The sequence below is a fragment of the Psammomys obesus genome, unplaced genomic scaffold, assembly GCF_907164565.1.
Source record: "Psammomys obesus unplaced genomic scaffold, mPsaObe1.curated_primary_1811, whole genome shotgun sequence".
Taxonomy (NCBI): Eukaryota; Metazoa; Chordata; class Mammalia; order Rodentia; family Muridae; genus Psammomys; species Psammomys obesus.
In genome coordinates, this window is record NW_026586550.1 from 8,294,239 (window position 1) to 8,308,086 (window position 13,848).

General features: G+C 40.3%; 1 protein-coding gene across 3 annotated transcripts in view; it reads left to right on the plus strand.

The window, feature by feature from the left end:
• Ptn (pleiotrophin) overlaps window positions 1-13,848 on the plus strand; it is an 87,797-nt gene that overhangs the window by 66,075 nt on the left and 7,874 nt on the right. For all 3 annotated transcript variants that reach the window (XM_055602095.1, XM_055602094.1, XM_055602093.1), the window contains exon 4: window positions 2,599-2,760. In XM_055602095.1, coding sequence (XP_055458070.1) covers window positions 2,599-2,760 — 162 coding nt within the window. The remainder of the gene's footprint in view (window positions 1-2,598; window positions 2,761-13,848) is intronic.

Sequence of the window (13,848 nt, forward strand, 5' to 3'; positions counted from 1 at the left end):
TCTATCTATCTATCTATCTATCTATCTATCTATCTATCTATCTATCTATCATTTATTCATTTTTTATTTATTTAATTTCAGCTATTGTAGGACATAATGACCACAGTGTCCCACTTGTGCCCTATGGAAACACACCATGGCCTATGTTTTCTGAGGATAATGTATAATAACAAAGATATTTGGAAAGATATTTAATTTCTCTGTCCCATTAAGGATACAGATATTGAAATCCTGGTGACATATTACTATGCACTCATCAGAAAAGCTGGAATAAATGGATTATGAATGCCAGCGAAGATATAAAGATACTAGGTCGTGTACTAGTATCAGTAGAAATAGAAAATGGCAACTCCTACTGAGAAATATTATTTTGGGAGGCATTGCTTGTTTTATCTTTGCATGAAACTAAACATTAGCAGAGTTGAACTCATCAGTTTCTTGGGCTTTTCTCCAGAGACAATAAAACATGTTTTCACAAAACTCTGTATGTGAATATATAGTATTTGCATTTGTGTATATATTCTAGCCAAAAGCTAGAAGCAATCAAGGCATCTTTCACCTGGTGAATGGGTAAACAAACTTTAATATATTTGAATCATAGAATATTATGCAGTTGTGTAAAAGCATACACTATTGACTTACATAGCTCGAGTAGATGGTTAAAATGTATGCTAAGTCCCTGCAGCACCCCCTGGGCTCAGATCCTTTAGCTTTGTCAGTCTCCTTGTGGGGCTCCTGTCCCCTCCATATCTCTCTATCCCAGCCCCCTCTTCTTCCATAAGACTCCCTGTGCTATGCCCGAACTTTGGCCATGAATCTCAGCATCTGCTTAGATCCCATGCTGGATGGATCCTTTCTGAGGACCCTCCTTGGGAGGAAGAGGATCCAGGCAGTCCTCCTGAGACTTAATAAGTTACGGGCAGATGGCAATGGTGGAGAACTCCCCTTTCAGTGGAATAGGGAAAAGTGTCAAGGGGATAAAGGGGGGACTGGGAGAGGTTGAGGGAGTTGGTATATTTGATGAGTAAATCGTGAAAAAATTAAAAAAGAAATGTATGCTAAGTAAAGAAATAGCTAGTCTCAGAGAGGGAGAGACGGCTCAGTGGTAAAGAACCCCTGTTGTTCTAGCAGTGGACCTTGCTTTGGTTACCACCACTCACAACTATCAGTTATTTCAGTTTATAGAGGATCACACACCATCTTCTAAACTTTGTGGGTACCAGAGTAGCCAATCACAAACATGTACATGGTTTTTCATTTACATAGATTTTCATATATAGAATGAAATGAGCTGGAGCAGAGATTTGTGGCTGTAAAGAATTTAGTAGGTAAGAAGGTCGTGACTATATAAGGTGACACACGGGCCACTTGTACTGGGATTGTATGTACCATGATAGTGCTGATCATATGCACTCACACTGACAGAACTATCCATGTTCATGCATGTAAAGCCGAGAAAATCTGACACTCTTGGGATGTCCATTTCACATGATAGACCTGCAGGTATTCAAGATAGCAAAACCAGGAGAAATTGGGTGTAGAGTATATAGAATTCCTCTGCATTATTTTTTATAACTTCATGGGATTAGACGTGGCTTACACACAAACAGTTCACATCAAAACTGTGCCCTCATTATCACCACAATAAGCTCTCTTAAGGATTTTTTTTTTTGTTGTTGTTTTTTTTTATTTTTTTATTTTTAGTTACATTTTGTTAACTCTGTGTCCCAGCTGTATCCCACTCCCTCATTCCCTCCCCAACCCCACACTCCCTCCCTGGTCTCCTCCCTGCCCCTTTCCAAGTCTCCTGATAGGGGAGGACCTCCTCCCCTTTCATCTGTCCCTGTTTTATCAGGTATCTTCAGGGCTGGCTGCAAAGTCCTCCTCTGTGGCCTAACAGACTGCTCCTCCCCTGGGGGGAGGTGTCAAACAGCCTGCCCTTGAGATCCTGTTAGAAATAGTCCGTGTTCCCCTTACTTTGGAAAACTACTTGGTTACTGAGCTACCACAGGCCACATCCGAGCAGAAGTTCTAGGTTATATCCATAGATGGTCCTTGGTTGAGTGTCAGTCTCAGAAAAGACCCTGTGCCCAGATATATTTGGTCCTTGTAGAGCTCCTATCCTTTCCATATCATACTAACTTCCCTTCTTTCATATGATTCCCTGCACTCTGCCGAGGGTTTGGTTATGAGTCTTAGTGTCTGCTTTGAAACACTGCTAGGTAGAGTCTTTCAGATGCCTTTTGTGGTAGACTCCTGTCATAAGTTCAAGGCACATCCCATTTGTCTTTCTAAATGAAGATTAATCACCTTCGCCTGTGTCCACTTTCTTGATTATCTTCTTTAGGTGTGTAGATTTCATTATGTTTATCATGTCTTGTAGGTCTATATAAGCGAGTATATACCAAGTTTGTCTTTCTCCTTCTGGGATACTTCACTCAGAATGATCTTTTCTAGATCCCACCACTTGCCTGCAAATTTCATGATTTCCTCCTTTTTGATTGCTGAGTAGTATTCCATTGTGTAAAAATACCACAATTTCTGTATCCATTCCTCCGTTGATGGACATCTGGGTTGTCATCTTATTATGCCTTTTAGCTGAGTGCAAATACCAGTTCCAGGCTTGGGGAGAATGTGACCTGAATACTGCCTTGAAGACCAGGACTGGAAGTCTGAAGAGAGCTCTTCACAATGCTGACTGTCAGAAAACCGTCACCATCTCCAAGCCCTGTGGCAAACTCAGCAAGTCCAAGCCTCAAGGTAATAGCCCTAAACCTGTCATTATGCCACTTTAAATGGATGGGCAGACTCAACCAAAACCTAACTATTTCACAAGAGAATCTTAGGACCGTGATTGAAAATGTCCACTTGCTGAGCGCCACAGCCTACTTTCAGTAGTTCAGTGGAAGGTTTCTGCAGTCATGAACAGGAATACAATTAAATGCCAGTTCCTATGGCCATTGCATGGACATCTTTCTCAAATTTCAAATTGGCACAAGATCCATAAACTTACAAAGTTCATAATGCAGACAACTTTAAATCAAACCTCTTAGATTATCTACAATATAATTTTCACTGACCTAAAAAAGATATAGTGTATGTTCTTTCCACTACATAAGATGGTAAGTTTTTATATATTTTGTTCTTACTTCAGAGCCTTTACACACTTGACATGTTTCAGCTTTCTAAGCCCATTCAACACAATTTCAAAAACAATATAGAGTACTTGTTCCCAGAATGACAGGCTCTGCATTTATTTTGGAGATGGCAAAGCAGGACCAACATAGACCTGGTTTCATGCACATGGAATGCCAGCTGGAGGAAGCCAAAGAGATTGGTAAAATCTTTCATTTCATGGGTATGATGTACTGCCTTCTGTCTCTCCCAACTCACTATTTTTAAGACTTAACTTCCATCAGTATCTGAGAATGTGTCTGTATTTAGAAGTATGGACTTTCAAGAGATAATTAAGTTCAAATGAGGTCATAGAAGTAAGCTCAAATCCAATATGGTTGATTTTCTTATAAAAGGAGATTAGGAAAGAGACACCAACTGAGGGAGGGTCATCTGAGGACACAGGGGGAGAAGTGCCAGCCACAGAGAGAAGTCTCACAAGAAATCAGGTCAGTCCAACACTTTGATCTCAGACTAACAGTCTTGAGAATTATGAGAGAATACATGCCTATTATCTTAGCTGCCTGTGCTGTGCTCTTTGTGTGGCTCCCCAAGACAATTCACGCCATAAGCTTCAATGAAATCCAAATTAAAATACCCCCTTGACCTCTCCTTGTACTTGACTGTTAAAATAAACTTGAAAATTCATCCTGCCAGATTCATTGTTAGGGGAATTTCAGATAAACTCTGGTGGTTAACCAAAATGAAAAAAGAGCCCGCAGAGGCAAATGATGGCTGGTGGCTTGTACTGATGACGAGAGGGCTCTTTCTACGTGATGGCAAGTGTTTCCTCTGATGGAGCTGGCAATAGAAAGAGCTACCTCCGACTTCAGCATGGCTGGGTACTGTGGATCCTCAGATGCTGGAGATTTTGGCTGTCTTCCAGGAGAGCTTGTACCTGCTTTCTAATGTTACTTATCTGGAGGCACTTTCAAAAATGGAAGGGTTCAGAGATTCAGTCTTCAGATTGACTTATTTCGAAGCAGTAATTGAGCCCAAAAATGCAGCCTCAGTACAAAACTGGAAGGGAGAGAACTTGAAGGAGTCCTCCATGCTCCAGCACAGTAGTGCTAACATTTCCAGCACCCAGACTTGGTCAGACCCACCAGATCATCATTGGTTCTAAAAGGATGAATGAGCCTTTGAAAACTTTGTCACGCTGACAATACTGAAAAGTATGTCTGTCCAATATGAGCTCCACTGACCAGAGATGTGCCTGCAGATATACGCCATCCTGTGGCAGTGGAAGAGAAGAGGTGCAGCTAGATAAAAGGGGAGTAAAAGTGAGAGGAGCCCACGGTAAGGGCAAGGTTGATGAACATAAAAACTGTCAATAACTTACACACCCTACAAAGATCCTCAAGGATACTCAATAAACACAATAGGAGACTTCTTTTTAGTTGGACTGTTTTCCTTTTGTTTTTTTTTAATCTAGTGATAGTTGATGAGTGGATGGGTTTCTCACACTGAGTTTTCAGTGTGATGGTAAGATACTTTAAGTGGGTAGATACTCTATAATGTTTATTAATATTAAATAATGAAGGTATGTAACTAATTTAAAATGGATGAGCCCAAGTGAGTCTCATGTTTCAGAATTCCTTTTAGGAATTTTATAGATTATAGGTAATTACAATATAATCTTCCCCTTGCCCTAATAGGCCTGTTAAAAGAAACCAATCTTTTCAATCTAAAACAGTGAAAGATTTTTTATAAAAGTCATTTTGACACTATGCACATCTGCACAAAGAATAAATGTTACTCTACAAGATGAGCCAGGGAGATGTGTCAGACTGGAGATTTTTAAAAATGGGATCCTCACACACAATCTTTGATGTGTTTTTCTTTGTTTAAATAAAATACAATTAAATTAAAATTAAATAAAATACACTTGGGAGTTACATATATTTCTATACTGTTTTCCAAATAATGGTGCATAGACACTGCAGCTTCCTTTTCTGTACCTTCAGCCTTGAGATAGCACTCTTTCTTCAGGTTGGTAGAAAAGCAGATGGACTTACATGGTCATTAACATGATGGTTTCCCTCCTGCACATTCTCTAGGTACTAGACAGGTGCCACCTCATCAAGTCCCATGCAGCATTAGAGAGGAGACAGACAAAGACTGGTCAGTGCACTTTCCCAGGGGTGTTTCGCTCAGGAAAAAGAGTCAAGATTTGGAGCTCTACATTCATAGTCTTTTTTTTTCTACCCAGCTCATACAGTACTGAAATTACAGTAATATGAACTCAACTCTGAAGTTTAATTTTCCACTGATCTAAGAAAGAGTGAGCTTTGTAAAGGCCCCTGCTAGTGGCTAAATGTGAGAAGATATCTGCTTCCTCCACATACAGACATTATTTTTAAGAGATCTAGAAGACATAGGAGTATTGTCAGGGCAGATCTATTTTGTTTTCAGTGTATCCCTTGTGTCCAGAGCAAGAATATGTACATAGTAGATGATTAATAAATATTCACTTACCTGGCAAATAAATTCTAAAGTGGAAAAAGGCTTTGCTTATGAAGCCCATCAGAGTCTTGTCGAAATTTCAATAATTCTTTACCAGAGCATATCCCTTTTTTTAGATTTTTTATTTTTATTTTTTATTAATTGCACTTTATTCACTTGTATCCCCCCATAAGCCCCTCCCTCATCCCCTCCCAGTCCCACCCTACCTCCCCCTTCTTCACGCATGCCCCTCCCTGAGTCCACTGATAGGGGAGGTCCTCCTCTCCTTCCTTCTGATCTTAGTCTATCAGATCTCATTAGGAGTAGCTGCATTGTCATCTTCTGTGGCCTGGTAAGGCTGCTCCCCCCTCAGAAGGAGGTAATCAAAGAGCAGGCCAATCAGATTATGTCAGAGGCAGTCCCTCTTCCCATCACTATGTAAGCCACTTGGACACTAAACTGCCATGGGCTACATCTGTGCAGGGGTTCTAGGTTATCTCCATGAATAGTCCTTGGTTGGAGTATGAGTCTCTGGGAAGTTCCGTGTGTTCAAATTTTCTGAATAGCATAAATAAAAATGACCGTCTTCATTCGCTCAACAAAGAATAAGCCATCAGTCTTTTCTGTTATTTTAATTAAGCCTGGAAAGAAGGTAGATAGCAGTAAGAACTCACTAGCTGTAAGTGGGGGCTGTGATAGGAGATTTAATTTAAATCTCAAAGCAACTCTACACAGCAGCATTTATTTCCCCGAAGTGCTATGAGAAAGTGCAGACACAGAGAGGTTCTGCGACCTGCCAGAGGCCCCTCAGCTTGTAAACCACAGATCGAGCAGCTGGGTCATCTGCACAGGGCCATGGAAGCTGCCTTGCTTTTTCAGGTGCACATGCCACTTCCCATCTTATCAACTCCTGAAACTTTTATTCTGGGAGGTATTTTGTTTTTCTGACTGGACTCATTAAATGGTAGAGCTTCTGGTAAGTCACCTTTGGTCTGCTCTAGCCTTCGTGTAGCAAATGGATACAGCAAAAAAATTGATAGCTCAGCCCTGACTATCCTGTCCTGTGTCTAACACTAGAGCCAGAGTTCCAAGTTTTGTTCTTGTTTTTCTTCTAGACACATTTTCTTTTCTTTTTTTTTTTTTTTTCATATGTGAGACCTATGTGAAAGGGACTTTTGAATAACTTCCATTTTTTTCTAAAATAAATAGCATAAGATTGTGATCTTGAGGGGGAAAACAAAATTGTGATCATTGAAATATATTTAATTATTTCAAATATTCAAGTCTCTGAGCTTATAGCCTTCAGTTTCATCTCCCCCATCATTAACTTTGTCATCAAACACACAGCCAAGCTTGGTTTTGTCTTTTTTTATCTGTTTTTTTCCACTTTCTTACAGTTTAGTTCAGAAAATGCTCTTGGACTATTATGAAGACCACATAGTTAAATTTCAAAATGAAACATGGATATTGGTAGGACTTTGGAAATCACTCTTAAATTGAGGGAAAACAGGACAATATCTTTGAGAATTGACCATTGCTAATAAGGTGAAAGATTAGAATAGCTGATTATAAAATAAAGGTACCTATAACGTCTAGAGTTTCCATCTAAACAATTGCATTAAAATTCACTCCAGCACATGCTGGCAACAGAGCCTCTTAAAATGTAGAAAGGGTTCTTGCTGCTGCTCTGTCAGTATTATGCAAATTCCCTCCTTCAGGCTCAGCCCAAAATCTCAATGACACAGAGTTATCATGTTGAATGTGATTATTTAAGGATTCCCATATCTGCGTGTGGGAAACCCACTTAATGCAGAAGAAGAGAAATAACCATGTGTGTAAGTGGCATGAAACACGGGTGTCACTTTCCTAGAGGTCCATCCACAGAGCAGTTTTGCTCTGTGGACCCACAGAGACAATCAGAACTTAGTTAGTCATTATCAGCCTTGCAGTGATGACTGAAGAAATGAATGTTGGTGACTACAGCTTTTATTTGTTTAGGAACAAAACGGTTTTAATTAACCAGTTTTAATGTAATCAGGAAAACCCTGTGTATGCCAGTGATTTTAGGTGCATCAAGATCTACATCAGTTGGGCCAGCAGAAGGGAGTTGATTTAAGGGTATTGTTTAGTTCAAAGACTCTCCAGGAGACCAGGGGATATAGCTTGGGTAACAAAAGGCAAGTAACAACACAGCCAAAGACAACAGACCGGGGGAAATGTCTAACTCTCCTACATGGGATTGTTTTAGCAAAATCCCTTCTGCTAAAATTATCCATGCCCAGCACATACAATACGACTCAAAGCCTGAAAGCTCCTTCATAGCTCTCTCACCAAACCAGACCCTTCTATCTCCCTTTTTGTGGGAACATCCAATATCTGCATATTTAGTCCCTCTTGTGAGTCACTCATGTATATCTTCATGTCTCATTTAAATATACCAGCTTGGTATGATCTAACTCAGAATTTTGCTGCAAGGGAGTCTGGGAAATACAGTTAGCTTTTCATGTTCTACCTATAAACACAGGAAATAAAGTTAGCTTTTTGGTTTCTACCTATAAACACAGGAAATACAGTTAACTTTTCAGTTTCTACCTATAAACACAGGAAAAACTGCTGCAAGAATTTTAGATTAGTTTTTAGCAGGCTGGTCTGTCAGAGTGAGCAGGAGTGTTGCAATACGTTGGAGTCTAGCATCCTTTTTTTTCTTGGGGTAGAGGAGGCATTTGTTGCTATTTTATGGAGATAGCATAACCTAAAGAAGTTTTATGCAAAATAATAGATATGTTTACAATAGCATCAGGTCTCTTTCTTGAAACAACCATTTGTCTTTTGTGGAGCTAACTGAGCTCCATTAACAGTGAAGAAAATTAGAAATCAAAGTTCTCCTGTGCAGAAGGCTCTACAGAAAGAACCACAGCCAAGAACTTGGGAGATTTTCTGAGCCTCATTCCTCAAGGACCCTTGTAAATAATTGGATCCCTGCAGAATTAGAAAATGTCTAGGACAAACAAGGGTCCTGGGAGTGACCCCCTCAGTGGGAGACCCTGGTCATACCCCCAGCTTCATCTTTGCCCATGGAGCAGCCCTGAAACAGGCATCACTTTCTAGCTAGCATGGGGATGCTGGGACTGGCATAGGGGCTTGTGTGGGAGATCTGGTGAGCTATGGGTTTCTGTGGGTTGTAAATGACATTGCTTCATCATTCTGGGCTATTCTAATATTTTCCATTATGTCTTATGTGGCAATTGCTTGCAGTTTGCTTTTTAAATTAGATGCATTAGTGATATCTTGACATTCATTTAGGGTTTACTTAGTTGTCAGGGTGGTCATTGGATTTTGAGTTTGTCTGGCATCATGCATGGGCTTGTCCAAAATGTTCCTGCGATGCTCCATGGTGGAAGCATAAAGTCAGATGTCTACCCTGCAGGTGACTGAGGAGATGAATGAAAGTTGGTCTGCCAGCTCTGTTACAATCCACAATCTGCTGCCAGGTTCCTGTTGAATCTCTCCACTCATGATAATGCCTATTCTCCACCCCCACCCCGCCCCCAGCTTCCAGCTATTTCTGAAAGTTTTCCATCTCATTTCTCTGTCTGGGACAGCTGCCTAGCTTTCTCTTAAGTTTGATGATTCATCTTTACAGATCAAAAGAATGGCCACTGTCTAAGAGCCAGGCTCTGTTGTGCGCAGCAGGCAGCTTTTGGCAGCTGACTATTGAATGAGGAAATGGGTCAGTAAAGTGATATTCCAAGCATTCTCCATTCTCTCCCCACTAAATAGATTTCTTTTGTACGTTCTTTTGAAGATAAAAGAAGTTCCTCAACATATTTTCTCAGTTTTTTGGGGGGCACTTTGTCATCCAGCAGGAAGAGACAGAGCTTCTCTGTGTGTGCAGTCTCTTCTAGGCTCTGGGACTTTTAACAGTGTGGGGCAGAGTCTCTATGCAGAATGGCTCAGGACCTGCCTCCATCACTGAGACTGACTGGAGGGCGAGGTGATAAGAACCACAGTCCTTCCATTTGGACAGCAGAAGATGCAGTGTGGGGTACATCGGAGGATCTCAGTGCTTCTTGGTCACAGAGAGGCCCTCTTTCTCAGTTTGGGCTCAGATTTTCATCTTGTTGTTATTCACTTGTGGAAATCTTTGACAGCACCTCTATTTTTACTTTTATTTTTTTCTTCTTACAATATTGTTCTCAATGCAAGATCTGGTTCTGTTCCTTTCATGTCAGTGATAAGCTTTGTTTTCCAAACACTGACAGTAAATACCATATAGCCTTGTTGCTATGATGACATGAAGATAAGTTGCATGTATATATGAAATTCTCAAAAAAGAAAAATATTATTAAAAAATAAAATAAGGACCTTAGGTGATGTACTTGATCAATACGCAATAATTTTGAGACCATTTCCCTGTTGACATAAACATTTTCTGTGGGGATGTTTGTTTTAGTTTTTTTGAAGTGAGGTTTCACTGTGTAGGTTAAGCTGGCTCTGGAGCCACTGTGCTGCTCAGGTCGGCCCTGCAGTCACAGTTCTCTTGCCTTACCCTTAGTGGTAGCATTGCATGGTAGTGCGCTACTAGAGTCAACTCTGAGGTGGGTATTTGCCTCAAAATCTCTGATGTAAGAAGACCTGTGGTGACTGCAGCAATAACTGTAGCTGTGGGTTACTCTTGCAGTTCATACCTTGGTGTGCTGTGTACACAGGCTATCACCAAAGAAGCATAAACTCTAAAGTATATCCTGCCTCTTCCAGTTGTACAGATGAGGAAGCTTTAGAAAGGTTAGGTACTTAGGGCAGGATCCCATCCTAACAAGCAGGGCTGTTGTCTTAGACACGTGGCTGTCTGAGTCTGGCTGTCTGAGTCTAGATCTCCTGTATTGCATATGTTCCCTCTTGTATATATTCAATATAGATGTCATGATTCCTGTGCAAAGACAGTAATGAATCCATGACTCACCCCAAATCTTTACCAGCCTTCACAGAAATCATCCTGCCTGCACTTTTACCCTTTCTGTTCTCCACACATTGTCCATGTGCTCTGCACCAGTCAAGCCAAACTCCCAGACTTCAGGAGATAGATGAATGGTACATGCCTGGAGAGAATGGATGAAAGAATGGAGGGTGTCTCCAGCTGTACTGTCTTGGCCTGGCTCACTTAGAAATGTTGTTTCATGCACTGACTTCCAGTATCTGCTGAGACATCACTGCTAAAAGCCCACCAGGAAGAAGAGTCTTTTGAGTGTTTAGATCTTGTCTTTAGTCAAGAACCTTTTGTTCTACTGGCCAAGACAGACACAAGAAAGAACTATAAATATATGAGGGGTTTGCTTCATTCTATATTTGCTTTCATCTCCCTGGATAAATTCCACACTTGGGAGGCTCATTAGGTGTGCATACAAAGCACAGCCATATAATAATTAGTATTAAGAAAGGCAGCATAATAGAAAAATGTTCATACCAATAATTTGTTGGGCTGAAGAACTTTGGTTTTCTCTCCCTTGATGCTTTTGTATTTCTTCCTTCTAATTTCTGAATCAAGAATTACTTCTTGTGTTCATTGTAATTTATTATCATTTCTCAAGCATCATAAAAGTAGTTTAATTTATTGGTTATTTGTTATATTGCAAGGATATGCATGCTGTTTCATTGGCATGACTTGTCTCCCTTAATCCTCACAGCAGCTCAAAGATGGTTCCATATTTTACAGGGTAGTAGTTACATTTGTATAAGTTCACCCTGCCAAGGAATGCCAAGCTTGAAACAGAAGTTGAGATTTCCATACCAAAGATTCTCAGAAGATTTTTTTTAATATTAGAATCCTAAAAGTAAAATTGATAATCAGTTTTATTGTTAGTTTGATTGGTGATAACTTAAAACAGCCAAGCACATAAATATATTTGGGGCCATTTATGTTTGAGTCCTATTAAGCAATCCCTGGCTTAAGTTTCTCTTTGTATAGCAATTGCATTGAAACCAAATGACAACTTTTATAACTGTATGTATTCAAATAGGGCTCTACAAGAGGGGAGGGTATACTTTTTAAAGTGAGGAATAGTAGCTCAAGCCACCCTGCCATACCAGTGGACTCCCAGACAGAACCAGATCATCTCTACTCTGCTTTGAGATTGGTATTCATGCAGGCTCTGCTGCCTGTCTAGGATCTGAGGCACAGCTGTCCTGGTAACAAGGGCTGTCAGGAGGGCCACGTCCATGCTCCCAGCAGTTCCACTTAGCTCTGCACTGATGCAAAGCTGGTGGGAGCCCATGGGGAAATCAAAGTAGACTGGCTGGTGTTCAGGACACAGAGTCAGTGAAAAGAAAGAATAAACAAAAGCTTTTTTTTTTTCTAGAAGAGTAAGCAATAGTCATAGAAAAGCTCATTAGAAATCCAAAGACTGTGAGCAGGTAAAAGTGTTCCCAGGGTCCTGCTGTTTAGACACACAGGATAAGTTTGGATACAGTTTCCTCAGATTAAAGTGTTCATAGTAGTCACTCTTACGAAATTTTCCAAACCTATTTTTATCCTAGAAAAAAAAAATAGAAGGTCCTAATTTTCAGACTTTCATCCAGACACGCAAAAATAATAAATTCATCTGCTAAGAAGGCTGCTACAAGAGGATGCGAAAGCTTCAGGGAGAGCAGTTAAAGTCTAGTCTGTGCTGTGCTGTGCTGCGTACCGGAGTCGCATCTGTGTACAACCCGGGGTGCCAGCATGGAGATGGGTGAACACGACTAATGTCGTGTGTGTTTATGTGACTTATCGGAATTAAAATCTGACACTCATTTCCCAGTGTTAATATGTACAGTTGAATACAGAACAATAGATTTGACTGTGACATTTTCATACATACATGTAATTGTGCTTTGCTCCCTTTGCTTTTCATTACTCTCCTTGTTACCTTTCCTACCTCTTTCTGGTCATCTCCCACCCTCAAATAGTCTCCCTTTTGCTTTCACGTCACATATCATAACCTACATTTACAGATCTAGATTCTACATGACAGAAAACATCCAGTAGTTCTTATTCTCTCTATCTAGAAGCCTCTTTTTATTTTAATGTGTATATGTATACACATGCAAAATGTCTGTGTGTCTGTAATAGATGGGGTGAAGTTTGATGTCTTCTTCATTACTTTCTCTACCTTGCCTGTTGAGACAGGATCTCTCCCTGAATAGAGGTCACCACTTTGGCTAGGCTATCTGATCAATGAACCTCTGTGTTTTGCCTGTCTCTCCTTCATTATTTATGTTTGGGTTATAGACACATGCTGTAAAGGCAATCCTAGCAAATCTCATCCAAGTTCAAATCCTTGTACGCTTACATCAAGAACTTTGCCTATTGACTCATCTTCCCGGCCTCTGTTGTTTATAGTACCAATAAGATACATTTAAAATACATTCTCTTCTGTAAGACAAATGAAAAAAGCAAGAAACATATATTTTTACCTTCCATAACAGATCTTAAGGTTATACATACATTAGCTGGTCTGACACTAATTCAGTGGCTTATGGCTTTGCTACGGTTACTGTAACAAAGTACCCCTGACTCAGTGCCTTGTACAACACACATGAATTTCTTCTTCATTCTGGAGGCTGGAAGTAAGAGAACAAGGTCTTTGTAGCTTTGTGACTGACACTTCTCCATTTGGCTTGTAGATGGCTGCTTTCTTCCAGTGTTCTCATTGGGTTTGAATTGTTTTTCCTGAGGACACCAGTCACCAGATTCAGGGTACAATTCTCTAGATTAATACTTAAAAGCCTCTGTTTCCAGACACAGTGACCTCATGAGATATATAAATCAGGATGTTAACATGGATTTGGGCAAACACATTTAGTGCATAATAACTCATTTCATCCATGTCTACAATTTTTAAAAATGTTTCTAGAGCTGGAGAGATAGTGCAGTGGTTCAGAGCACTCAATGCTCTTCTGAAGGTGCTAAGTACAATTCCCAGCACCCACAGGGCAGCTCACAACGGCCTGACGCTATCTTCTGGTGTGCACATGTTCATGCAGACCCAGTACCTATCAGGGGACTAGGGAAAGGGCATAGGGGGAGAAGAGGGAAGCTGAGTGGTACTGGGAGGAGACATGGGAGAGGGCTGCAGAGGGGATAGAAAGTGAATAAATTGTAACAAATAAATATATAAATAAATTTAAATAAAACATTAGGGACAAGAAAGAAAGAAAGAAAGAAAGAAAGAAAGAAAGAAAGAAAGAAAG